The following is a 27,295-nucleotide window of genomic DNA, read 5'->3' as shown; positions in this document are numbered from 1 at the left end:
TAACAATAACACACTTACACAGCAACATCCGTTTCTTCCATTTGCTTCACAATGTAATGAAAATTTGAACCATTTCGATGATATTCCGGCGTAGGATACCAAAATAAGCGCAGATGCGTCGCATTCAAGTAAAAGCTACTCACATCAACTGCTGGTGGCACCTCCGGCGCAGAGGGCAACGTTTGAAAATCAATACTGTAGGGGTCACTCCAAGTCGCCGTAGGCATCCGCATTTTTATTCGCAAGCTTACATTATACTGATAATAGGAGTATGGTAAATTACCAATTGGTAAATGAAATATTGAATGATTATTGCATCTGTTGCAAGTGTACGTTTGTAAGCTTTCGTAGTCTGGAGAATGCAAATGTACCTCCATTTGCAAACGGCTTAATTTGTATGAAGAATAACGTTCCATTTCCCATATGAGCATACAACCATGTGTTGAAATTCTATCAACGTGAAAGTCGCTAATTGCTGGCTTTACTGAAATTAGAATTGTAACGTATGAATGCAAGTTAAACAGAAGCAGGTTTTAGCTATTGGGTAGCCAAGAGAGCAACATCGAAAACAGAGCTGCATATTTGTATCGGAAGTAATGTCATGGTGGCATGTAAAAAAGCTAGCATATTTCACCTTAAAAACTAGCAGCTACTTTCTTGTTAACCCAATGCATTTCAATGATACATGTAAATCACCAAATTATATGTAGTATGCATAGGTACTTACCAATTTCTTTGTGATTTACAGTGAAATTCTGTTCGAGAGCACCCAACGTATTATTGCTTTGTAAACGGAATTTGTAGTACTCGAAATTGGGCTTGTAGCTACCATCGTCCAATGTAAAATTGCAAGAGGCTCTGTCGCCTTCTTTCACCAACTTTATGCAATTAAGTATATAGTTCTGTGAATATATCGTGCGATTATCAGCCGTTCTTCCCTTGTGTGTTTCATTTTTCATGTTTTTAATTGTTATTGGTTTTTTCGTGCCATGTTAGTATTTTTTTATAAGTGCATTCGAAGTAAGTAGAGGGTAGTATGTAGGAGTAAGTAGTATGTGTATGTTAACATTTAGTGATTGCGTGGGTGTGTTACACGCAGCGAGCATTCAATATTAGTCAAAAAAATTCATACAATACAGGACATGCAAACCAAAAAAATAAAATAAAAAATTGTAATTAATTCGAAATAAAAAGTGTAAATAAGGAAAATAAAAAATAAGTTTTAGTAGTAGTATAATAGAGAACTTCTATTTACATTAAATAACTTTTTCACTCGCAAATTTGGATTGGAAATGTGTGGATATGTAATTTTAACGATTTGTTTCAAAGGATAATCATTTTTAAGTATCTCAGCTGCTATAATTCGTCGGCTACTAGGAGCTGATTCGGAGACTAGTTAACCAGTTTTCAACACATCTTCCATAAAATATTTGTAAAGCATTTTCAGTCTTTGAATTCAACAGAATGCATTTGCATATGTACATAGAACACACATTTCTCTTTTTTCATTCTTACTGGAATTCTAACAATCCTCTATTATATGCAGGAACTTGTTAGGCGAAAAAGGTTCCAATTCATTTTAAGATAAATTCTTTTAAGATTTTTCTGGCGAATATAATACTTATGTACGTAATAAAAATATATAAAACCAATATAAATACCTAAGCGTATAAGCAAAGCTAGGCATGAGTTATCTAAAGATATGTGTATACATGTAAGACATTCAATATCAATTTAATACTCCCTAATGTATGTATGTACATTAAAGTAGTCCAATTTTTTATGGGGAAAGTATTTCATCCTAGAAAACGTGGCACCCCTTAGTTTTTTTTTTTAATAGTTGTAATATCTATACCAAGTTTCAGTTTTATACTGCAACCAATACAGGGTGCTCAATGACCTTGAAGTGCACTACTGGATCGCATGTGAAACTGGTAAAAATATTGGTGATTTTTATAAAAAGGTACTGTTGCCATGACAACTGAAGCTTGTACTATTTTTTTTAGATAATTTAAATTTGAAATGTTCTTAGGTTACTTAACCAATTGTTTGATTAATATATGAACGTAATACTTCTAGAGTAAAATATGATCATCATGAGCATCCTCCAAATTTATACTTTGTAACGTACCAGCACTTTTTCGGCACAAGGAACAATTTTGTAAGGAGCCCCAGACCATATCTTGGAAACAATTTCTTTGGACCACTCTAATGTACATAAACGAATCACTTTTTTGACTTACAGCATTTTGTGTTACATATTTCAAGTTATATGTTGTTGGTATCATATTAGCTGGAATGGTAAAAGAGCATGTCATGTAAATGAAGTCGTATGCCTGGCAACTAAAATCCGCCACTGGTAAAGGTTTCGTACCTAAAATATACAAAACAAATAACTATAAATATGTATATAGATGCACAACTGTTTACCAAAGTAGGCCTCTAAAAAAACATGTACGACAGTAATTATTACGCTCATTTAAATAGCGTTTAAAGTCGAACATGCAGTTTTATGCAATTATAATATTGATTATACTACAAGTATTCGCTTACCAACAATAACATCGGTACTCGCAATAGCGTATTGGCCGCTTTTACAAGTGTAAGTTGTATACTGCTCACTAGCATTTTGCAGTGTGTAAACAATAGTTGTCGCATTCAGGACCTGGAAAAAATAATAATTTAATTTAAGCTACAATTTTGTGTACATAAGCCCGAAATTCTCCATACGTACCACAATATTTTTTGGTGTAGTTTTATATTTTGGATCTTCAGTTGTAAAATACAGAGTTGAACTATTCTTTCCACCAAACCTTTTCAAATTCATACGACAAGTGATGTTAGCGCTGTCTCCAATTTCCATAACAATCGTAGGACTTGTTTCTTTGAAAATTAAATTTAAAAAAAAGGCACAGAAACTATTAAACAGAAATAGTCGTAAGAAGTTTTGAAATGTAGCAGCTTATACAAATGTATGAATATAAATGCAAGTAAACTTTCTTTGTGAGGAAAGTTCATTACTTACCACCTGGTGACTGTGCGTAAACATTTAAGATTATACATTGTGTATAGAAGCAATAAAACGTAGTAAGTAGTAGGCATCTGAAACTAAAAGAGAAAAAACGTCAATTAATGTGAATATGCATAACTGAGGGCATATGAATAACTAACTCAAGTTCAGCCATATTTTCTAAGCAAAATCTCTGCATCGCACATTTCACGTTAATGCGTTTTGCTATGACTCTATAACTAGATTTTTTGGTGAAAGCTAATGGAACACAAACCCCTGAAACAAAACGCATTGTGTGGGGCTGCAGGGCCGTGGCGAAGCAATCGACACCAAAAAAATATATATATACATTAGACTGCATCACTCCCCATACAAAAATCGGTACTCTTTTTCTATTATATTTTAAGACGTCCACCAAAATATTTCGAAAAAACATTAATATTTAAGTGAGCGGGACCGATCTTAAGATGGAGTTTTTTATGAATAAAAATAGTTTCTTAAAGAAAAAATCCACTCAAATGACAAAACGGTTTAAGCTTAAAAAATTTGCGTAAAAATATTTTTATTATTACGATTCCGTTGCAAATATTTTTAAATATTTTTATGCAGAATTTTTAAGCCTAATTTGTTTTGTCATCTGAGGGGACTTTTTTCAAAAAGTTCTTTAAGAAACTATTTTTATTCATNGTGTGTGTGTGTGTGTGTGTGTGTGTACGCATGTGTAAGACACACTTACCTTCGTTTGCTTTTGGTAAACCTCAATGACACATTTCAATTTCAATGATAACTCAATCAATTTACTTGACCAACTTTTGTCGGCTTGAAAACGCACGCAAACACTCAAATATGCCACATTCTCGATTACTTTCGTACTTGTACGCTGCAGGAAAAATTTCAGCTAGTGAAAGTGACTCCAATCGCTTTTTTGCGAAAAAAAATACGTTCTCGAAGTAATTTTTTTCGAATAGTTTAGTTTTATTCATCATCTATTTTTAGTTATAGACTATCTATATACATATGTACATTAGACTGCATCACCAAAAAAAGTTACGCAATTTTTTAAGCTTAAACCGTTTTGTCATTTGGAGGGATTTTTTCAAAAAAAATCTTTAAGAAACTATTTTTANCTCTATAACTAGATTTTTTGGTGAAAGCTAATGGAACACAAACCCCTGAAACAAAACGCATTGTGTGGGGCTGCAGGGCCGTGGCGAAGCAATCGACACCAAAAAAATATATATATACATTAGACTGCATCACTCCCCATACAAAAATCGGTACTCTTTTTCTATTATATTTTAAGACGTCCACCAAAATATTTCGAAAAAACATTAATATTTAAGTGAGCGGGACCGATCTTAAGATGGAGTTTTTTATGAATAAAAATAGTTTCTTAAAGAAAAAATCCACTCAAATGACAAAACGGTTTAAGCTTAAAAAATTTGCGTAAAAATATTTTTATTATTACGATTCCGTTGCAAATATTTTTAAATATTTTTATGCAGAATTTTTAAGCCTAATTTGTTTTGTCATCTGAGGGGACTTTTTTCAAAAAGTTCTTTAAGAAACTATTTTTATTCATAAAAAACTCCATTTTTGGAGGTATTTTCAAATCGGTCCAGCTCGCTTAAATCTTAATATTTTTCCGAAATATTTTGGTGGACGTCTTAAAATATAATAAACTTTGTAATCCCGGCCGAAAAGCGCAACTTTTTTTGGTGATGCAGTCTAATATACATATATCTACGTTAGACCTTACCACTTTGCAGCGAGCAAAAAAAAAAAACACACGCCTGAATCTAGAGTAGCATGAGTACATTTTTATTAACTTTATTTTATAAATTGCATTTCATACAAATATTAGGCTATATCACAAACATAAGTATTCTTACAAAAGCTTGGCCAAACGCCTAGCAAGGGATGTACGCGCGTTCATTTAAGGACAATTTGTTTCATTTTGGCATTATATGAGGCATATCCCTACACCACCAAAAAGCAGCTGTTAGTGCCTAAGATGAGAAGCTCTAGCATTTTAGGGAAATAAAAATGTATCCATAGTTAGATGTTTATAAGTTAGGTATAAGACTATTTTTCAATGTAAAATTACTAAAATACGGCACCCTCTTTTTTGATTGGGGAGATAAATGCATCTGTTTACTGATAAGCGAAAAAGTAGTTGGATACACTCTCCTCATTATTCTACATCTACTAATAACTGAAACAACAATAAACTTCTGGTAGTTAGGGCAAAACAACATTTTAACCGACCGTCTGTATAGGCTACTTTGTGGGTTTGGGTCCTTGGGTTTCGCAAAAGTAATTACGAATGAGCTAAATCTTTCAAATAATGTTGTAGATCTATGTGGTTGATTAACTGAAAGTAATTTTAAGGTGAAATTCTTCATAATTGCATCATATTTCATGATGCAAGATGCCGAGGTATGAATAAAACGTTCTAAAGAGCTTATGGAATTAGTTCACCTTAAGGGTATCGAGTCTTAGTATTAACCAATAACCTGAAACGGGCAATGTATTCTTCCAGACTGTCCATTCGTAGTCAACTTAATACAGAAAACCGCCTAAGGTGCAGTTTTAGACAAGTTGAAGTGTGGTGGGCAGAGCACTACGGTATTGTCATGTTTTCCATAGCTTGGTATTTGTGCTGTCCCTGTGATCACCGTCAATTATAGATTTTAAAAAATGTACTTGATTTTATAGAAAATCATATTAGTACTACATGAATGTTGGAAAAACCCAAGAAAAAGGGTGTCCAATAGATTAACCACACAACCAGTAAACTACGCGAAAAGCCTTTTGCGTCCAAAGTGATTGGGTTAAGTACATAAGCCCTCGATATGAAGCTTATATCAGCGCTGCCCAGCGCAGGGTACTTGCCTATAGAATTCGGCCAGCGCAGGGTACATGCTTATGGAGTTCTACCGGCGTGGGGCATGCCTGCTTTATATATTCTGGAAATATATAGAATCTACTTTTTTAACCTTTTTATGCATCTTTTATGTGTAACACTTGACTTTCTTCTTTAATGGGAATGATCCAGCGGCACTGCTATTTTTTTGAGCTCAGCTGTATACTATACGCTTTCGTTTCCAATAAAAATTAGTCTGATATAATCTACGTAGAAATATTAAAATATATTTAAAGTTGTGACTGGTGTAAAGTAATTATGTATGAATCAAAAGTTTCCATTGACAAATGGCATTATTCATAAAAAATAAAATAGGCTTAAAAAGCTTTATAAAGTGACATTTTTATACCAATTTTCGCTTTATAAAGCAGTCAAAGTCTTCTTTATCTTTTATGAATATGTGCGAAAAATTGTAGCTTCTTATTTTTTTTCACTAGATTAATGAAATTTAGTCATTTAGCGAGGGGTTACTAGTCAAATTGAGATAATTAGGACACTTTAAAATGTATGTCGTTTTCCTCTTTTACATGGAATGACCCATATCATACTTTCTAAACTGTAAATGCCGAAGATATGACGAAAATAGTAAAAATGTCAAATATCCATATCGCCGCCTGGATAAAACATTGTCGTAGCCGCCATTTTGAACATTTTTAGATATAGATGCAGTTATACGTATATTTTACAATAAGATCTTTCGATTGGCGTTATCCACTTTTGGATATCTCCTTTAGTTTCCGAGATTTCCGAAAGCAAAAAGTATCATTAATTTAGTACAAATAATTATCATATTTTGAAAGAGGCTCCCAAAATGTTGACAATGGCATACGAAAAAAAATTTTACTCAAGAAAATCCTCCATGAACTCAAAATTAATTAACAATAAAAATTAAATATTTTAAGAATTTTTTGAACTAGTAGGATTCCCTGGGACTTTGGAGAAAATCTATCTTTGCGTTTTTGAGAAATTGCATACCAGACTTCTATCGCGATTTTCCACAACCGGCCAAAAGTAACATATGGACAATCTTTTACCCAGGGGACGATATATAAAAACTCTTAAGAAATTTATTTTTTTTTCATTTAATGCAAAAGTATTACATAAATTATAAAATTTGTAACGACAACATTTGGCTTTAAAAAATATTCGTGCTATTACGTTCATAAAAAGGGTCTATTTCCACCTGGTATTTTTTTTAATGGCAAACATTTTTTGTCATGCCTCGTGAAAATTCGGGATAAATTATAACTTCTAAAATTACAGTACACAAAGTACAGTAAATAAAGTATAAATTAAATGTTTTTCTTACATATACATACTGTCTATGAGAAAAATTGGATTAGATTAGAATGGGGGTTTTACAACTATCAGCTGAGAGCGAAAATTTACGCTGAAGACAAGTGATGCAAAATTGTACTTTTTCCAGCTACAAATGCTCCTCTTCAGGTACACTCATTTCAAATATTTTCTTCTTATTTGGCTCTACAACTGTTTTTTTTAGATTGGGCCGCGACCAAAAAACTTCGCCAATTGCCGCTATCCTTCGTGAATTTGGGCCAGTTGTTCATCGCCAGTGCACTTCGTCCTTCTATTTTGTTCGTGGACGCCCTTTCTTTTTTTGTCCTTCCAAGGATTCGAATAATCTTTTCACTGGAGTGTCGTTATTCATGCGTACAACAAGGCCAAGACGGTGCAATCGCTGTTCTTTCAATTAATATAAAAACCTGGTAATTCAATGCAGATAGGTTTTTCTGAGCAGAGCAAGCATCCCTGTATTTTTAGACGTAAAAAAATATACCCTATAGCAGTGCCAATCTTGGTGTGAGTCGTAATACATTTGTTTTGTTGCCAAGGAGTACCCCGTGTTTTCTTCATTACCCGTTATACCGGTTGCCTTTGCGAATAATCTAGTACCCCAGTTCGGACCCCATCCCAAACCCAATGTTGAAGTTTGGAGTTTCGCTGAGGATCTGTGGGATCGATTTTATAATAAATTGTTTACTTATGCAAATCAGTACGTTTCAAGTACATTAAAATTAACCAAAAAATGCATGAGAAAAAGTAAAGTCGGAATTTCAATGCCGGCAACCCCTAGGACCATTCTATACCGAAAAAATATACCCCTGTTTTTTTTTTTTTTTAAATCAAAAAATATTTATGGAGTGCTCAAAGCGTTCAAAGTTTTCCAAGTATTTTATATAGGGAAAAAACAACTTTTCGTAGAAATGGTGTAGAATTCTTTAAAATCAATATTTTTCGATCGTAAAACTCTGTTTCACTTCAGGAGATTCCCAGTTGTAATACCCTATTGTTTCTTTAACCATTTAATTTTTTTGGTATGCAGTGTTGCAGCCCATTAAATTCTAGTAAAAAATTAAAGTTCGGAATTAGTCAAAAATCGCATTGATTTTTGAGATTTTTTTTTAAGGTGTTTTTCATTTTTTCCATTTAAAGTATTTTCGAAAAAAAAAATTGTATGAAGAGATTGCGTGAAAAAAATTGCCAAGAATCAACGGTAATCCTAGCTACTTAAAACTTGTACTTCATAAAGTTCATTGGGCTACAAATCTGCATACTCAAAAAAATCTGATTAAAAAGTTGAAAATTTGTATGAAAATTTGCCTGAAAATTTGCATGCAAATATGCTGAATTTTCGCGAAAAGTTTTGCGCAAAGTTTAGGAATTATATTTTGATGTTTTTTTTTGTGTAGAATGAACCATATTTTTATACAAAATTGCCGGAAAAATATTAGAAGAAAAATTGTTGCATACATTGTGAAAAGTTTGCTTTGCCAATACTTTGTTTCGGCAGTGTAGGTATGTTAGTAGATACATGTATCAAATTAATTGCGTTGTTTAATAAAAAGAAACCGATTTTTCTATGGAAGGTCACAGTCACCTATCTACGTAAAAAAAAAATTGGCCTTCAATAAAAACAAAAATAATTAGGATGGGTCCAATATCTAAATAGTTTAAGGCGTGCTTGAATTACGGCCATCGCTGTATGTATACTTGTTTGAATCTCTTTCGTCATGATCATGTTTAGCTTGGCAGTAACAAAACAGATAAACAAATATTTTATCAAGCGTTGTGTGAATGAGCATATAAGTACATATTTTACTGAAAAACTGATAAAATTCTCTCTAAAACAATGATTTAAATAGCCCAACGTTTTTCATAAGAAAATTTAAACTTTGTTTATTAAAGTTTGTTATCTTTCGCTGCATTGCTGATAAATTTTGTATGTATAAGAACGAATACATACACCTGCGTTCAACTTTTAAGAAACGAAATTCAAAATATTGTTTGCAAATTATGTTTATTTTTTATTTTTAATAATTCTTACAAAAATTGCAAAAAAAATTTATCAAACTTCAAAAAATTGTCAAGATTTCCAAATTTTTAATCAGAATATTTTTTTTAAATTTCGGGTATGCAGTTCTGTAGCGTATTCAATTGTAGTCTAAGAAAGTGTAGTCGTTAAAAATTGCCCTTCATTTTTTTTAATTTTTTTTGTGGAGGGTATTGTGCGCATTTTCTTCCATATAACACATGATATATATTTTTTTTTATATGAGACATGCTCTTTCTTAAACTAAAATTTAATAGGCTACAGAACTGCATAGCCGAAAATTTTCTAAATATTTTGATTAAAAATTTGTAAATTTTGATGACAATTTTTGGAAGTTTGATTATTTTTTTGCAATTTTTGCAAGTTTTGAAACTTTTAATTTTGCGGTTTTTACAGATCGAATTATATTTTAAATGAAAATTATTAAAAATGAAAAATAAACACAATTTTCAAACAATAGTTGGTTTAGTTGTATTTGTTTACTTATTTCCAGTAAAAGTTTTTATGAATTTTGATATTTCGGCGTTTTCATAAGCAAAACCGTGCAAAATAGGGGAAATTGGGAGAGCGACAGCTGAAGTTGCAAGTTTTTACTGGATAAATTTTTACTTGTAAGAATTTCACAGTACGGAAAACAGCTGATCGCATGTTGTCGGATGTAATTTAAGTTAATAAGGAAACTGTTTATGGGTTTTTATTGTTGAAATTTACAAAATAAACCAATATATAAAATATATAGTTTCATTGAGAATTTGCTTCTAATAAACAAGAAATTTATCAGCTGTTCATGAAACTTGCAAATTATTACTGAATTTGCGTTCGCGTACTTTTTTGGATATTTTTTCTATGAGAGCGAATTCTTATAAATTAAGGTACTGGAGAGTTGCTGGCAAGCTACTGGATAATTTGTAAACAAAAGTTGTGTTTGTAGTGTAAAATCCAGTACAAACTTGCAACTTTGCAGGTTTTTGCGTACGAAAACGCCAAAACATGAAAATTCGTAAAAACTTTTACTGGATTTTATTGGAAATGAGTAAACAAACACAACTACTATCATTTTGAATTTCGTTTCTTATTAGTTGAACGCAGGTGTACATAACATACATGTGTACAAGTATGTACATACATATGTATGTATGTAACTCTGTGCTTTTATGTTGATATTTACTTTCATAGATAACACAGAATGAATTACATACTTTAATTCTATTTTCTCCTAGCAAATTTCTATAATCCATTTCTATTCCTATCCATGTGTACATTGTATGTTTGTATGTTCAAAGGTATACAAATTTAAAAATAAGTTATTCCACGAAATTGCGAAAATTGTGGCGGTTTCTTCTAATTAATTAAATTCCAAAGCACTGGCACTTTTTTGGAACGTTGCAATTTGCATATTTCTTTTGAAACCATAAACATATTTAAAAATGTTGCTGTTGTATAAAAACAAGTTTACCATATTTACGTACCTACTATTAGCTTTGACCGCGACCATAACAATGATTTATAAACATCCATGTGTTAGCCATATTTATGTGCTTGCGTGTACATATGTACATACATACGAAAGTGTGTATATAAATATACATACATGCATAGGTACATTTTAGTTATTTACATTTCCAGCCACATACCATATTTGTATGGTTCAGCTACCTACATGAATAATTTGTATGTACTTCACGGTGCCCCTTCGATTATTATACATACCTTCATACTTATGTACGTATCAAATGGTACTCACTTCATCGCTTGATGTATTTCCTGTGGTAGATATTGGTAAATAGAGATAAGATGTATTTCCAATTCGTCGCTGAATGAGTTTTGGAACTTTTTTGTAGAACACGAGCGATAAGAGAAGCTAGAAATTAAAGGATTTACAGGCAAAACGCCGACTCCATTACGTAGTGACAGCACTGCTCAATTCTTTCCTTTTTCATGCTGATATATTCTAGATCACATCAATAACTTTTCAAATATTAAAACACTCATATTTCAATAATTTTGCTTTATCGCACTGCACTATAAAGAATTTGCAGGCGCGCACCAGAATATATGCATTTAGATTAATATAATAAACACAAAAATCGTCTCAGACTATCTCACGGACAAAACAATACCGAGCGTTAGAGATGAAGGTACTTGTGTGAATAGTTCAGATTGCTTTTATCGCTTGTGTTTTGTACTTGCGCGGCATACGAAGTCGATTGCGCGATCAGTATTGCACATAAGTATCACAGAGATCTATCGATTTCTGTGTTATTGTGAATGGCTGTCAGCATGTGTTGCGCCGATTGCACCCCGATTTCACCGGCGTTGTAAAATGAATGGAATCTAGTGGTTTGCGCAAATCATATTTCGTGGATTGTAGGATTGAAGCTGAAATTAGTCAAGAACGTAAACCTACCGGTACGTAAACCCGAGTCAGCTGACACGATCTGTCTTACCAAAGCGCCATGTAAATGAAAACTCAACACCGCAGAATTTTTCTGTAGTTGTAGCCCGTAGCGCAGAAATCTGCGGAATTTAGATTTTTCCGTGTCTCCTTCTTTAGATGGTTGCCACTTCGTCAGTTTTGCAGATGGTAAAAAAGTTATAAGTTCCTATTTGAAATATGTTTAAAATTTTTGAAATTTACTATTAAATAAGGTTTTTGTTGAAAACTAAGTAGTTTATATTTAGTTACAATCTATTATAGCACGAAAAATTGTGGTTGAAAGGGTAAGTTTATGAAAAGGCATTGAAGAGTGGCAACAGTGTAGTAAGCAACACTGAGGGCTCCAGTAATCGACAAAATTCTGCGTATACAGACTGCGTTTAAGTATACGTTCTGCGTTCTCGACTAATTTCAGCTTGAGGATATGTGTACTAAAACCAGAGCTGCGCACTTTATTATTACGATTACATTTTTATTACTTAAAATTACGATTACTGTAATTGCGGCGACTGTATTTTTATGAGAAGTTGTTTTTCATGGCAGAGATACACTCGGAAGTTGGCCATTGCCTGTCGCTTTTTGTTTTTTATTTTATTTTTTGTTGGGCTGAACCGGGCTTGAATCCAGGCTCTGAGAAACAGTAGCGCGCACTGCTGCACTACACTACAGCGCACAAAGGGTTTTTTCGACAAGTTATGTTCAAAAATCCTAGAGAAGGCAATTTTTCACCGGTTTTAATAATTTTTTTTTAATGCTCATAATTGATTTAGAAAGAGATTGGCTAAGCCCGAATTTACTTTTCTTATATATATCAAAACGCCCCGTAAATAGGGGCATTTTTATGAAAAATTCAGAAAAGCTTTAAAAACAAAATTTTTTAAATTCGTCTACCTTATCGACATATTGGATCCGTCATGTTGGATTTCGGTAACCTAACATGATATCTTTTAAAGGGTGTGTAGTGGCTAAAATTTCATTTAAAAACAGTCCAACGTGATTGTTTTTTTTTTTTTTTGCAAGCATTTCACTGTACTTTTTCGGGTTTCTTGTCGCCACATTATTGCCGCCATCTTGAATTTTTTCGCTCGTTAGGTTAAAAAAGATGAGGTGTCAAATGAAAGGGATCGGCCTCTATAAAAGAACTCATATTTTTTAAAAAGAGTTGCCACCTGTTAATAAAATTACCATATTCAATCATAATAAGCGTAGGCATCAGTTCGGCATCGTCACTGTCAAACGAAAAGACCTAACCTCTGGATGANTCAAATGAAAGGGATCGGCCTCTATAAAAGAACTCATATTTTTTAAAAAGGGTTGCCACCTGTTAATAAAATTACCACATTCAATCATAATAAGCGTAGGCATCAGTTCGGCATCGTCACTGTCAAACGAAAAGACCTAACCTCTGGATGTGTAATAATGTATTATTTTTCTGAGTAGGGTTGCCACCTATACTAAACTATAAGATATTCACCGTTCGTTGGGTAAAAAAATAAGATACCAAATGAAAGTGCATGGCCTTCGCATGTACAAAAACTTTAATTTTTTTGAGTAGGGTTGCCACCTCTTTAAAATTACTATCTTCTATACATAGTATAAAGAAAAGGCGAGATATTTTAACCACGCTACTGAAGGGATTTAGGCTAGATTTGTTATATATATAATAAGTACATGATGACATATGATTTCTTGNTTGAGTAGGGTTGCCACCTCTTTAAAATTACTATCTTCTATACATAGTATAAAGAAAAGGCGAGATATTTTAACCACGCTACTGAAGGGATTTAGACTAGATTTGTTATATATATAATAAGTACATGATGACATATGATTTCTTTCTCCAAATACGTAAATGTACATACTATGGATACATTCAGAACGTGGCGAAGCATCGCGCATCCGTGGCCGGCTAGTAATAGGTAAAGTAGTTTGGGCGAAATAAACTTTATATAACCGGCAAATAAAATAATACAGGATAACAATTAAAGCAATCGATCATAGAACGAACTTGGATTACTATTACAGTAATCGTAATTTTTACATTTTTATAAATTACGATTACTGTAATCGTAATCTAAGTTCGTTCGATGAAGGATTACTGTAATCGTAATCTTGCTTTTTTTAGCTTGTTGGGATTACTGCAATCCTAATCGTTTAGTAATCGTAATCCTTATCGCCCAGCTCGGCATACACGCTCTTTTTATGAAGGGGGTTGCCACTTTTTTCAAAAGTTAAAACCAACCTTTTATCAAAGTTAGATAAAATGTTATAACAATGTAGGTGTCAAACAAAGGCAGTTTGAAAAGGATTTATTTCAAAAATATTTTTGAACAGAGTAGCCACCTTTTCATAAACTTAAAAATCAATTTATTTAACTATTTATATTAAATATTTTAGTACGGGTACCAAATGAGAATGGTTTAAGACAATTTTATTTCTAAATATTTTTAAAGAGGGTTACCACCTGTTAATAAATTCAAATACAATTTACTTTTAAGGTTAGACGAAATACTTTAATATGGGTATCAAACGAGAGAAAGCTAAGAAATCTTTCTTTTGAAAATATGTTTGAATAGTTGCCAACCTTTTGGAAATTTAAGATTATAAATGTGAATGTTTGTGAGTTAGTAAGTTTGTTGTTTGTTTGTTGCTCTTTCATTTTGGCATACTTGTAGAAGGGGGTTGCCACTTTTTCAAAAGTTAAAATCAACAATTTGTTAAGTTTGAATATTACAACAATATGGGTGTCAAACAAACGGTTCAAAAATATTTTTGAAGTGAGTCGCTAACTTTTCATAAACATAAAATCAACTTAATTATCTATATTCAACAATTTAAATTGAGCTCGAGGCCGTTTTTTTTTTTTTTTTTTTTTAAATGAAAATTTATTGTGGAAAAGCAACAATAATTTGAAAAATTATCTATTTAAAGCAAATATTTTAGTATGGAAGCCAAATGAGAAAGGTTTAAGGCAAATTTATTTTTTTATATTTTTGATGATTTTGATTCATAATAAATTTACTTAAAAAGTTAAACAAATGTTTTGATATGGTATCAAACGACAGAGGGTTAAGAAAGTTTTTAATTGACAAGTTAAATGAAATATATAAATATAGGTGTCAAACGGGAGAGGTTTTAATAAGCTTTGCGGACTTTCAAACCCCTGCAACTGCACGAAAAGCGTAAAACCGTTTTTTTTTTTGAAGACACCGCCCACAGGGTTTAAGAAACAGCATATGGCGACGAAGCTCTGAGACTAATGATGGGAAAACGGATGTGGGATTTCGGCTCGCCCACTCTGCAACGAATGGGAATGTGCTTTCGATGACACGGAACACTCTAATAAACTATTGCGTCTGGCGCAAAGGGGTTGATGATACCACATGCTGCTGTACGTTCGTAATTTTGAAGTTTGCTATTTCTGTTTTGCTTCTTTCTTTATGTGTATTTTGTCGGTGGTTTATTTCAGTGATTTTTAAGCTATTTTCAATAATTTTTTTGTGCGAATGTAATTAAAGGTGCGCGGTGATTGGTTGCAAAAACACGTACAAAAATAATAAATTGGCTAGGACAAACATATTCTCTGTTTACTTTTCAAAGAAAATAACATGGCGCCGAAATTACAAACGTCAGCCACAAAATTACTTTTCTCTTTTGCTTCATCTTGTCAGATCTGGTGTAGTTGGATCATGCATTACATCCACTCTAGGACCGGAGTCAGATTATTAAGCGCTGGTTATACTTAAGAGCGAAATACACCACACAAGCGGCTTGTCAAACCTACTTTTCCCATTTCGCCATACACCATGCAAACATGAGTCATTCAAGCACAGAATTTTAGTTTTCCTCCGGTTCACAATGTTAAAAATGTTGGTTTTCTTCCATTTTTCTCCCTTACGTCCTCACTTGGTGAAAATTCAGCAACAAATGAGGCGATTTTACCATCCACATCGCAAGCGGTTTGATCAAACGTCAACATGGCGGCCAGAAAATAAAAAAATTTTGATTTTTGCTCAAATTTCCCTCAAGCGGTTTGTCAAACCTTCAAACACCCCCATAGACAACGCAAATGGATTGAAACAAAGGGATATTTCGCTTGGTTTGTCAAGCCGCTTGTGTTGTGTATTTCGCTCTTTACATTGTAGCGCAGGGCATGTGAAGCAGGGGGAGCAATTATAATCTGCATAGAGCGCATAATCTCCAGAATCAGGTGTTCAGTGTAATCACTGCTCCAGCATTTAGTTAGGAAGATATAACAGAAGAATGCGTATTCATAGCCTAAATTAAGTCGGCATTAAAGTTAGTTGCTGCTTTTTGTCACAATTTTCAATGGAATATCAGCAATTAGCTCTATAATCGATTTTATGTCGACGATGAATATGCCCCAATATATGCCCCCGAACGACTTCTCAGTCGGGTAATCGCTTGCTTTCAAAACTCATTAAACAGATTCGATATGTGACAGTATTCATGCTGTGAACCAGGGATAAAAAATGGAAATTTCAGATTTTACCAACTAATATCATTACATAAATGCTCCTAAATGAGACAAATTGTACCTAAAAAAAGCTATATCATTTGTTTGTAGTTTTATTTTATTTTATTTAAAATATGAATACAAAAGATGTACTTTAAACTTGATTAGGTTTGTTTTTTAAACTGAGCTTATAAATATCTATGGACTATAGTCTAATCGTAATCGGAGAAGCTTTGTTTTTGTCTAATTTTGACTACTGCAAAATATTGGCGAAAAATACAAAAAACACACTTGCGAAGTTTACTATTTTATCCAGCTTTTTATAAAACAGCAGGAAAAGTTTGCTAATTTGTCCGATTCCCTTTAATAGGTGCAGCAAGTTTAGAGTAAATAATGGGAATTGCCGTAAATAACTACGAAAGCATTTTAAATATATTTCCAGAAATCAAATAGCGAATATGGATCAAATAGCTACATATTTTTTCAACTACAGAAACTATGAAATTTGAAGAAATCCTAGACAAAGGACTGTATGGGCGAATAAAATTAATAAAATTTAAAAATATCATATGCGGTTTCAACAGATTAAATATGCTTCCAATCAGTGTTACCGCTGAATTTTTCGGAAGTCGCAAAACAACGGAAAATCTGCCAAAAAAGCTGCTTAGAGTAGACCTTATTTCATCTATGACTATTCCCCATTATTTTTTTTAATAAATTGTCAAAAATAGTTTCATCTCTTAAAATAATAACCTACTGATGAGGGATATATTAAATCTTTTTAATGGCAATATGCATATTTTGCATTTAGTATGAAAATAAAATTGCAGTTAAAAAAAGCACTTATATCATTAAATAAATAATAAATTAAACACAAATAAATTGGGGGAAATGCTAAGCTACAAAAACGGTGCATTAATTCATGCTACTTCTGGACATTTATTCGGAAAATATTTGACATAATAAAGAGGCTGAAATCAGTCCAAATTTGGCCAGAGGAGTAGTTTTTAAGTGCCTTTGAAAATTAAGTACTAAAAGCATTTTTAAACACGTAAGAAAAATATAATTTACGGAGGAATTGTGAAAACGTTAATAGAATATTAAATCAAAGAAAAGGGCAAAAGTCGCATGATTTTTTGGAAAAGGGTCAAAATAACCATATTTAAAAAGTCGGTGTGAAGGGGCATCGATCTCCAAATAGTGTCAATTTGACACTTTAGTGGCACAACGGTAAAACTGCTTCCAATAATTGCAAAAGTAGAGCGTTTGTAGATTTCACACCGTCATTCGAGAGGGGAGTACATACGTCAGGATTTTTTAAAAGGACTTTTAAAATTGAACAATATGAGTAATTCAGAAAATGGTTTAAAACATTTAGTGCAATGTACTTAGGAAAACAGTATGGGTATCAAATGGGAGAACATTCTATAGAGAAAAAACAGATTCGATTTGTTGGCGCATAAGGTATTGAAAAGGTCGTTGAATATCCTTGCAATATTTATTTTGAAAAAATTATGTGTTAAGGACTAATATAAGCTCGACTCGAATATAGTCCTTCTAACTTTATTAGCTTAAAAAAAAAAATGATTATAAGGGCATTTTCAATACCTGTTCGACCTTGTCAACCCAAAAAATGTTAAATTTTTTAAATCCTACAGAATTTTCATTTGGTAGCCATTTTATTCTACATTGCACAGATTTTTTTAAATAATTTTTTTAATTAATCATACCTTTGAAATTGTTAAGTTCTAATAAAAAAAACTCAGTGCATGTAGTCCCTACGCGCGGAAGAAGTGAAACTTAATAGATGAAATTCCAAAAAGAAAGAAATGTGCGATATACATGCACACACATGTACATATTTTCTAATATACAAAAAACATATTTATATAAATTTTTTCAACGACCTTAAATTTATTATTTTTTATAGTCACCTGCAAAGTTTAATTATTATCTGCATCAATGGTAGTCGCTCCTTTGGTTGTTGGATCATTTCTGCCATTAACCATTTCCAGTGAAAATGTCTTTAAAAAATTTTGTCAGTTCATCACATTCGGTCAGCGAAAAGTTGACGTTGAAATTTCCTGCGAGAAGTACGGGTCGATCGTAACGTTCTACTTATCTTTATCTCTATCGCCGCCCTCTTCAAACATCTCAAAAATATTTTAATTATTGTTTCTTAAAACTCTTTCTTTTCACGCTTAGTGTATAGTATTTTATGCATAAGACTTCTGTACAATTTAACTAAATTCGACTTTTCAAACAGGCGGCAACCCTCCTATATGTAGCTAAAAAATACAGTTTATTCAAAACCCTTTCTTTTGATACCCATATTGGGATAATTCATTTAACTTAATAAATAATTTGAATTTGATTTTCGTATATATGGCAACCCTTTAACAAACTAAAACCATATTGTACATCTACAGGTTAAGCCCTTTCATTTGACACCTCACGTTTTAAAATCGCACGAACACTACATATTTTATGACTTGGTGTTAAATATTTAACGCAAACATCTGCGGCAAAGAAACTTTGAATTCGATTTTCTAACACGTGGCATGAAGTGGTTAGCAGTGCGCGCTACCACTCCGCAGGGCCTGGGTTCAAGCCCTAGTCAAAGCAACATAGCAAAAAAAAATAAAAAATAAAAATGTTTTTTTTTTTAACAGCGGTCGCTACCGGTCGCCCCTCGGCACGCAATGGCAAACCTTCGAGTGTATTTCTGCCATGAAAAACAGTTTTTCATAAAAATACAATCGCCGTTCGGAGTCGGCGTAAAACTGTAGGTCCCTCCCCTTTGTGTGACAACATCACGGCGAACGCCACAAATCGGAGGGGAAGCTCGGCCAAACACTAAAAAAAATAAAAATAATTGTCGTAAGCACCATTTTGATGATTTTTAGTTCTAGATGCAGTTATATATTTTGAAATAAGGTCTTTCGATTGGTGTTATCAGTTTTAAGATATCTCCTTTAGTTTCCCAGATATTGACTACAACTTTTTCGATAATTTAGTAAAAATTTAGTTGATGATGCAGTCATATTAAACTAATCAATATCTTACAAATGANATATATTTTGAAATAAGGTCTTTCGATTGGTGTTATCAGTTTTAAGATATCTCCTTTAGTTTCCCAGATATTGACTACAACTTTTTCGATAATTTAGTAAAAATTTAGTTGATGATGCAGTCATATTAAACTAATCAATATCTTACAAATGACGTTCTCTATTTTTGGATATCTCCTTTAGTTTCCGAGATATTGAGTAAAAAGTGTCGTTAATTTGGTAGAAATTTTGATCACATTTTGTCGTATTTCATACAAAGTGGCTGCCAAATTGTGGACAAATGACACTTACGACAAAATTTTTCTAAAGAAAATCCTTCATAAACTCAAAACTAATTAACAATAAACATTAAAAATTAAATAATTTAAGAATTTTGTAAACTAGTAACATTTCCAGAGACTTTGGAGAAAATCTATCTTCGCGTTTTTGAGAAATTGCATTCCAAACTTCAATCGCGATTTCCCACAACCTGCCGAAATTAAGATACGGCAATCTTTTACACAGGCGACGATATGAGTAGTCCACTTTCAAAGTGCGCTATGTGTATGTATGTTTTTGGTGGGTAACGTACCAGTATTTAAAATACCTTCATGTCCACTAACACAGTGCAAAATCTTTCTATATTCTGAAAAAAAATAGCATCAAATGTTAACTGCAATTGCAAAAGTCGCTATAATACTTATGTATGTATTTATGCACCTTCAAAATTTTCGATATTCTGATGAACTTAGAAAACTGCAAGAAAACGTAGTATTTTCGGTGCCTAGTGGAAGGTGTCGTAAAAAAGAAGCAGACCAATCTTCATGAAAGAGAGAACGCGAAAAGCTAAATAAAGCTAGCTATGTATGTAAAAGTTAATGTTTCAAAACTCGCTATATTAAATTTTTATATATAAAATTTGCAAAAACTACCACACTGCGATTTTATTTTTTAATGTTATTAGGTCCAAATTTTCAGATAATAAAAAAATGTACAATTTGGTTGTTACTTGTTGTTGTAGTCGTTTTTTTTTTTAATTTATGGCTTACTATTATAAAATCACATAATGCTGTTTGCAAGTGGACTACTCATACATACGTGTAAGCGCCAATCTATTATTATTATATTACAAGTTCCACAGGGATACATGTGTACATAGTAGGGTCAGGGATTCTATCTGGGTTGTTTGAATATCTGGATAATCCCAATTTTCGAACATTCGAATATCTGATCAAAAAACCCGAATATCCAGATAACCGGGGATTCGGATGAAAAAATTAACGGCTATTAACCGGATATCCGGATGTAATCCGTGTACACAAATATCCCAACGGATATCGAAATATAAGGATAGTCAACCCTACACTGAGGGAAAAAAATATTAAAATCAAATAGAAACGTAATTAATCTTACTATAAACGTCAACGAAAGTACTGTATATTGGTAAATATTCAATTCAATTACGCGCATATTAAAATGACCGCGTTCATACTGAAAAAGCATCCGCGAAGTGAATAATCAAGACAAAAACTAAAAAAAAATTTTATTTGCATATTGCCTGTAGTGGAATTCGAACCCGACCATCTCCGAATATCAACAACTTGTGGCAAGCATCTTTGCGCACTCAGCTACACCCAGGCATATAAATTTGCTTTCAAATGTTGAATATCCCTGCAAAAAATTGTGCGACTAATCTCTAAAAAGAGTATTCCGAGATTACTCTGAATCGGGTACTATTGGGCATTAATTAGTCGCAACTAGTCTCATACGGGTACTAATGGGGATCAATTAGTCTCGACTCATCCCTTACGGGTATAATTGGAGATCAATTAGTCCCCGACTCATCTCTAAGGGGTACTATTAACGATTTAATGATATGTATGCCATTAGTCAATGAAATTTCATGTGCGTCGTTGGCACATAGAGAGAGTATTCGCTTAACAAACCTGAGCACCTCGGTTCGAATCGCGGCTGGCGCAAATTTTTATTTTTATTTTTTTAAAGTGACTAAGTAGTCGCTATTTGTACCCGTTCGGGTATAAAGGGGAACAATTAGTCTCTTCATAGGACATGCTCGAACAAAAGCGAACAGTTCATTCCATACAAAGAGATCAAAAGTGGTATTAGTCGCATGTTCCTTTGCGATTTCTCCCGGAGTCATCCCGGATTAGTCGCATTTTTTGCAGGGATCCATCAACACCACAGCACGCGATTTGTACTATGTATGTATGTGTGTATTGTCGCCGCTCTCAGAGCGGCGCTCTGCATGCTTGGGGTGCGTATATATACTTACATATACATACTCAGATGTGAACAGTCAAATACGTGCGTAATAAATTTTGTATGAAAATATTATTTTTAAATACGAACATTTTTAAACGATAATCAAATGTAAAGTATTCATTTTTACTACGCATTATTTCCCTCAGTGTAGTACAGAGAAATTTCAGAAAGTCAGCTGTTTCCTACTGAAACTTAAAATCCCACAGACAGTGTTGTTTTGCTAAAAAAAAACATACATACATAAATAAAATAAATAAGTCGCCTAAATAAGGTAAACAATAAAATCTCAGATTGTAGCCACATACCTACATATGAGTATATGTACATATATTCCACTACCAAGTGTACATCTTCTTTTTGCCTCAGCTCACAATCAGTCTAAAAAAAGAATCACGTATCTGTTGCTACCAAAATAGTTAAATCCCTCACGCATGCAACGGGAAACTTGTTTTTAAGAAAATGTGTACACCAATAAGTACAGCTCTTAACAAAATATTGGTAACATCAGCCAAACCAGAATATTTTGATACATATCTGCAGCATTTTTATGCATAAAACAACTTACCTCGCGTTAGGCCATTTTATCATGTGTCACGCAATATTTCATTGGGCTCCAAAAACATATTTTATATTTTTTCTTTAATAGAAGTTTAATAACACCAAATTTTTGAAGGGAAACTTATTCTCTGTTAATTCAAAGTCAAACCTTCTAAAGTCATTTAAGTAGTTTTATCAAAATGCCACATGATGTACATTAGACCGTACTATTTTAAAGCAAACCAAAACCAGCCGGTCGTACACCCCAGATTCTTAAGTATTTTTGCAAGGAAATTTCGGGAAAAAATTATTATTTTTAGCAGCTCTTAGGGGTCACTATTTCAGATTTTTCGGTGGCAACTACATTTAACTAAATTTTTTAATAGTTATAGATACTAGAATAATAAAAAAAAAATGCATAGCAGAAGTTTAAAGATTTTTGAAGAGCTTTACTTTACTGACATTAGGGGGGTACGTTATGGTTACAAGAACTAAGATCTGGTAAGTAAATACTTAAACGGCGTACTTAAGGTCAATGAACTTTAGAGCAAACAAATTTTCTCCTCTTTCTCCGCGACACCAGAACATTAATATATCATACTTTGAGATCCGACTGTAAATTCAGAAGATATGACCGATAAATGTAATAAGGAGACGCTTCTCTCAGCCAAAAAAACTGAGCGCATGTAGTGCTTCAGCGCGGAACAAGAGAAACTTCACAGAAACAATTCCAGAAGGAAGGAGGAAGATTGCTACATGTTTGTCTTTGCCTTAGCCTTATGGCCCTATTCATAAAAACTAAGGTAGGTTTAAAGAGCTTTATAAATTGACGTTTTCATACATTTTTCAATTCATAAACCTCTTCTAAAGCTACTTTATTTTTTATGAATAGGCCTACTAGTCTTTAACTTAATCTTATCCGATCTTCATCTGCAACCTTCATATCTATCGTAATCTTGATCTTTATCTTCAACATAATCTTAATTTTCGTCATCATCTTGACCTTAATCTACATATTATTTTTCTTCACCTTCCGTTTAATTTTATCTTCGTATTCATCATCTTCATCTTTATATGTTTATACTTTATCTTTATTTTTATCTTTATCTTTACCTTTATTTTAATCTTGATCTTTATCTCCATCGGTCTTGATCTTTATCTTTTCTCTCATCTTCATCTCAGTTCCAATCTTTGTCAGAATTTTTATATTTTTGCCACTGTCTTTGCCGTTGCCTCTATCTCTGCCTTTATCTTTGTCGTGATTTTAATTACATATCACTATTTTTGTCTCTCCACACCCCAGTGGCGTTGGTGTTCTGCCCATTATTCGACATACATATATTTATAAGCATTCACCGTGGTGTTACAATATTTAACGCAAACATCTCCGAAATCGATTAATGCCTGGGTTATAATTGAAGTAACGGAACGGAATGAACTGTCACTTAACAAAAAAAAAAGTTTGAAAATTGGCTGGAGAAAGGCTTAGTATTGGGCATTCAATTGAATAACACGTAAATTTTTCAAAAAACTTTCATTTTCCTCACGATCTTATTTGAGCAGAGCTATGAATTTACAAATTACATCAGGGTTCAGGTGAAATATTCGCTCACTACGTCCGGATATTTATATCCACGTATCCTCTGGGTAACAACCAAATACCCGTTTGGGAGCGAGCTAAAGTGAGAAGCGTAAATCTTCGCGTTCGCTGGGTTTGGGTCCCCCCACGTTAAAACCCAGCCCAATGAAAAGTAAGGCAAAGCCTCGGATGAAACCCCCTTTTTTATTACGACCACGGCAAACGTATAAAGGACTATGATTTGTGGGTATGCACCTGGAATATCCGGACCCTTAATGGGGAGGGTTCTCCTAACCGGCTGATTGATGTCCTCGGGAAGGTTAAGACTGACATCACCGCCATCCAAGAAATGCGATGGATGGGGCAAAGCAAGGTAACCGCGGAGACTTGTGACGTCTACTACAGTTGCCACGAAAAGGAGCACAAATTCGGTCTTGCATTAGTGGTGGAAGAGACTCCGTCGCCGAGTACTGCCGTCCACTCCAGTGGCCGAACGTCTAGGCACAATCCGCATCAAAATGAGATTCTTCAACATCTTGCTTATATGTGCCGATGCCCCGATGGAAGAAAGGGACGAGGCATCCAAAGATATATTTTATGAGCGCTTGGATATAACATTAATACTTGGCGACTTCACTGCTAGGGCGGGCAAGGAAGGGAAACGTCCGATAACGAGCTGCGGCTAATCGACTTCGCCGGGCCCGAAACATGGTAGTATGTAGTACTGGGTTCTAGAATAAAAAGATCCATAAAGATACATGGCTCGAAAAACGAGAAACCAAATTGAGCATGTTGTTATAGACGGAAGCCACGCTTCCATTGTTTTAGATGTAAATACGTACACTCCGAGGGCCACATATCGACTCGCACCAGTATCTTGTTGCAGCCAAGATACTCACCCGCCTTCGAGCAGCAAAAAATGTGAAACAATGCATGGAAAAGGGTCAACGCCGAAAAGCTGCAATCACAACAAACGGCTAATTGACTCGTCACCCCCATTTCCGGCTCATTACTGGCACTATAAGGAGTGTCAAGAAGCTGCAGAGAAAAAATGGTGCCGCCTACAGGGCCACACTGCGTTCGCATGTGGAACCGTTATAGGGAACTGAAGAGGAACACCCGACCTGCGACCCGTTTGAATGGGAGCAGAAGACGAACCCGAGGCTTCAGATCTGCCAAATCCACCATAAATATTATATTCGCAACGCGCCAAAACTTGGAAAAGACCCGTGAGATTGGGATCTACACATATCTTCTATTTGTCGATTTCAAAGCCGCTTTCAACGGCACGAAAAGAAGTTGTCTTTATTTCGTGGTGTCTGAATTTCATATCCCCACGAAATTACGGCTATGTAAAATGATGTTGAGCAATACCACCAGCTCCGTCAGAATTGAGAAGGATCTATCCCAGCCATTTGATACCAAACAAGGTGATGGGTGGCAAAAGAAGAAATAGTAGAGTATCTATATATATAATACGCGAAGGAATTTTTTGTTCAGAACGAAAGATTTGTACCGTTCGCCCGATTTTTAAAAATGAGATGTCAAATTAAAGCGCTTGGTCTGTAGATGGGCAAACTGTTAAGTTTTTCGAAAAGAGTTGCCAACTATTCAATAATTACATTCAAGTTATTTAATAATAAATGCCCTCAGATCCGCAACATTCGTTCGATTTTCAAAAGTGAGGTGTCAAAGTAAAGAGCTTAAGGTGCGGATGTTCAATAAGGTTTTACTTTTCGAAAAGAGTTGCATCAGTTAGGAAATTAGCCTCAAAATATATAAAAAGTTAAATCAATTGTTATAATATGGGTATCAACCGAAATGGTTTTGAAAAGGATTCATGTATTAACTACGTGTAGGAAGGTTGCCACATGTTTAAAAAATGTAATTCAATTTTAATTAAAGGAATTTGGTAAGTGAATAAGGGTGTCAGACAAAAGAGGGTTAAGAAGGTAGTAGTTTGGAAATTATTTAAAGAGGGTTGCCACATATTTGAGAAGTCAAATTGAATTATTTTATACCTACGTTATATCAAATATTAAAAATGGATGTCAAATGAAAGAGTTTTAAGAAATATTTAGTTTTGACAATTTAGAATATTTTTGATGTGTTTGTGGTTGCCCCAGTTTAAAAGTTTAAATTAAAATTATGTAATAAATTAAATGAATTACTAAACTATGGTTATCAATGGAAATGAGTTTAAAATCCTTTCTTTTAGATATATCTAGGAGGGTTGCCACGTGTTTAAAAAATAAATTTCAACTTAAGTCATCAGTTACTTGAAATATTTATAATAATGCCATACGAAAAATATTTAAGGATATTTTGATTCGAAAAAATCTTTAAGAGGGTTGCCGCTTAAAAAATCAAATTCAACCTAATTCATCAGTTAATTAAAATATGTATAACAATGCCAGACGATAAAAAGATTTTAGTTTGAAAATACTTTCAAAGAGGTTGTCACCTGAAAATGAAATATCGAAATATTAGTGGCAAAGGAAAGAATTTTAAGAAAACTTTAGGCTGATAATATTTTAAATTAGGGTTGCCATCTAATTTTTTAAGGTCATCCCATCTGCAACGTTATTTCGAAATTCTAAACTCAGAAGTCAAATTAGAGAACTCGGATTCTACATAGATGTGCGCATCAACGTTTTATTTTTTGAAGTTAGAGCTTTTTAGCGGTACAGGGATATTTGTAATTTGCATGAAGTGAAAACCGACTCCATAGATAAATCATTAAGAATATTTTTGAAGGTTTTTGAATAGGGTTCACCTGTTTAAAAAGTTAAATTCAATTTTGGCATTTTAACGCCATGCGGGTTTACTAGTTGTACATAAAAGATGAAAAACAATTTTATTTAAAAAAATCTGAAGCTAAAGGTAGGATATATTATACGTGTTACGAAATAAGTTGTAAGTCGCAAGTGATTTTGGAAAACGGGCAGTGTCGTAAGGTCATAGACTTCATTAAGTATAACTATAGGGATCAACGTGAATTGTATGAAGAACTTAAAGCCCTTAACCAAATAAAGGATCAATGTTTGGAGGATGGCACAAGTATATTAGGCGCTCCTGGTGCTGTAAGCGGAATCCGGGAGAATTTTCGCTTGAGGTAAGAAGTTAATAGTCTAACATGTTTTATTTCACATTGGGTGATTAACAATGCCTTTTGTTAATAAAGCAACCAGGAATCTACCAAAAATATTAGTTTCAACAGAGTCAAACATGGTCTGCAATATTGGACAGCGAAAGTTTTTGCAGCATCTCCGAAGACTCCAACTGATGTTGTTAATATGTTTAATAAGGAAAATATTTTCAATAACTTTGGACTTACTTTGCATGAAGGCCAGGAGAAAACAGCATTATCATTTCCTGAAGATACTTTCAGAGCTGGAGCGTCAGAGTCCATTCGAACGACATGGCCAAGCCAGCGGAGCCGCTGTATTTTAATTCGATGCACTATGTCTATATCGTTGTAAGTCTCATACAGCACATCGTTTAATCGTCTGCGGTCCGCAAATCTTTCGCAGAATCTTTCTCACGAAAAACTCCAAGAGCCGCCTCATCGGATGTAGTCATTGTCCATGCTTCGGCGCCATATACCAACACGGGCATGATAAGTGGCTTATAGAGTCCTAACC

General features: G+C 33.6%; 1 protein-coding gene across 5 annotated transcripts in view; it reads right to left on the bottom strand.

Moving 5' to 3' along the window:
* Window positions 1-27,295, bottom strand: part of LOC108363114 (cytokine receptor-like) — a 45,790-nt gene that overhangs the window by 17,962 nt on the left and 533 nt on the right. For 2 of the 5 annotated variants that reach the window (XR_001847563.1, XM_017616382.1), the window contains exons 1-7: window positions 11,033-11,626; window positions 3,026-3,108; window positions 2,735-2,883; window positions 2,554-2,665; window positions 2,244-2,374; window positions 728-902; window positions 19-484 (exon numbers count right to left, since the gene is read on the bottom strand). Coding sequence is in view for 3 of the 5 variants with exons in the window: in XM_017616382.1 (XP_017471871.1) it covers window positions 19-484; window positions 728-902; window positions 2,244-2,374; window positions 2,554-2,665; window positions 2,735-2,883; window positions 3,026-3,108; window positions 11,033-11,037 (1,121 nt within the window). In the remaining 2 variants the exon portion in view is untranslated. Of the gene's footprint in view, window positions 1-18; window positions 485-727; window positions 903-2,243; window positions 2,375-2,553; window positions 2,666-2,734; window positions 2,884-3,025; window positions 3,109-11,032; window positions 11,627-27,295 lie in introns of those variants that run through there. The other 3 variants (XR_001847564.1, XM_017616383.1, XM_017616385.1) reach the window with 2 other exon arrangements.

This window comes from Rhagoletis zephyria, unplaced genomic scaffold, assembly GCF_001687245.7.
Source record: "Rhagoletis zephyria isolate East Lansing unplaced genomic scaffold, Rhagoletis_zephyria_1.1 Rzeph_scaffold_01194, whole genome shotgun sequence".
Classification (NCBI taxonomy): Eukaryota; Metazoa; Arthropoda; class Insecta; order Diptera; family Tephritidae; genus Rhagoletis; species Rhagoletis zephyria.
The sequence above is the reverse complement of the archived record's forward strand: the minus strand, read 5'-3'. Positions and strand labels throughout refer to the sequence as shown.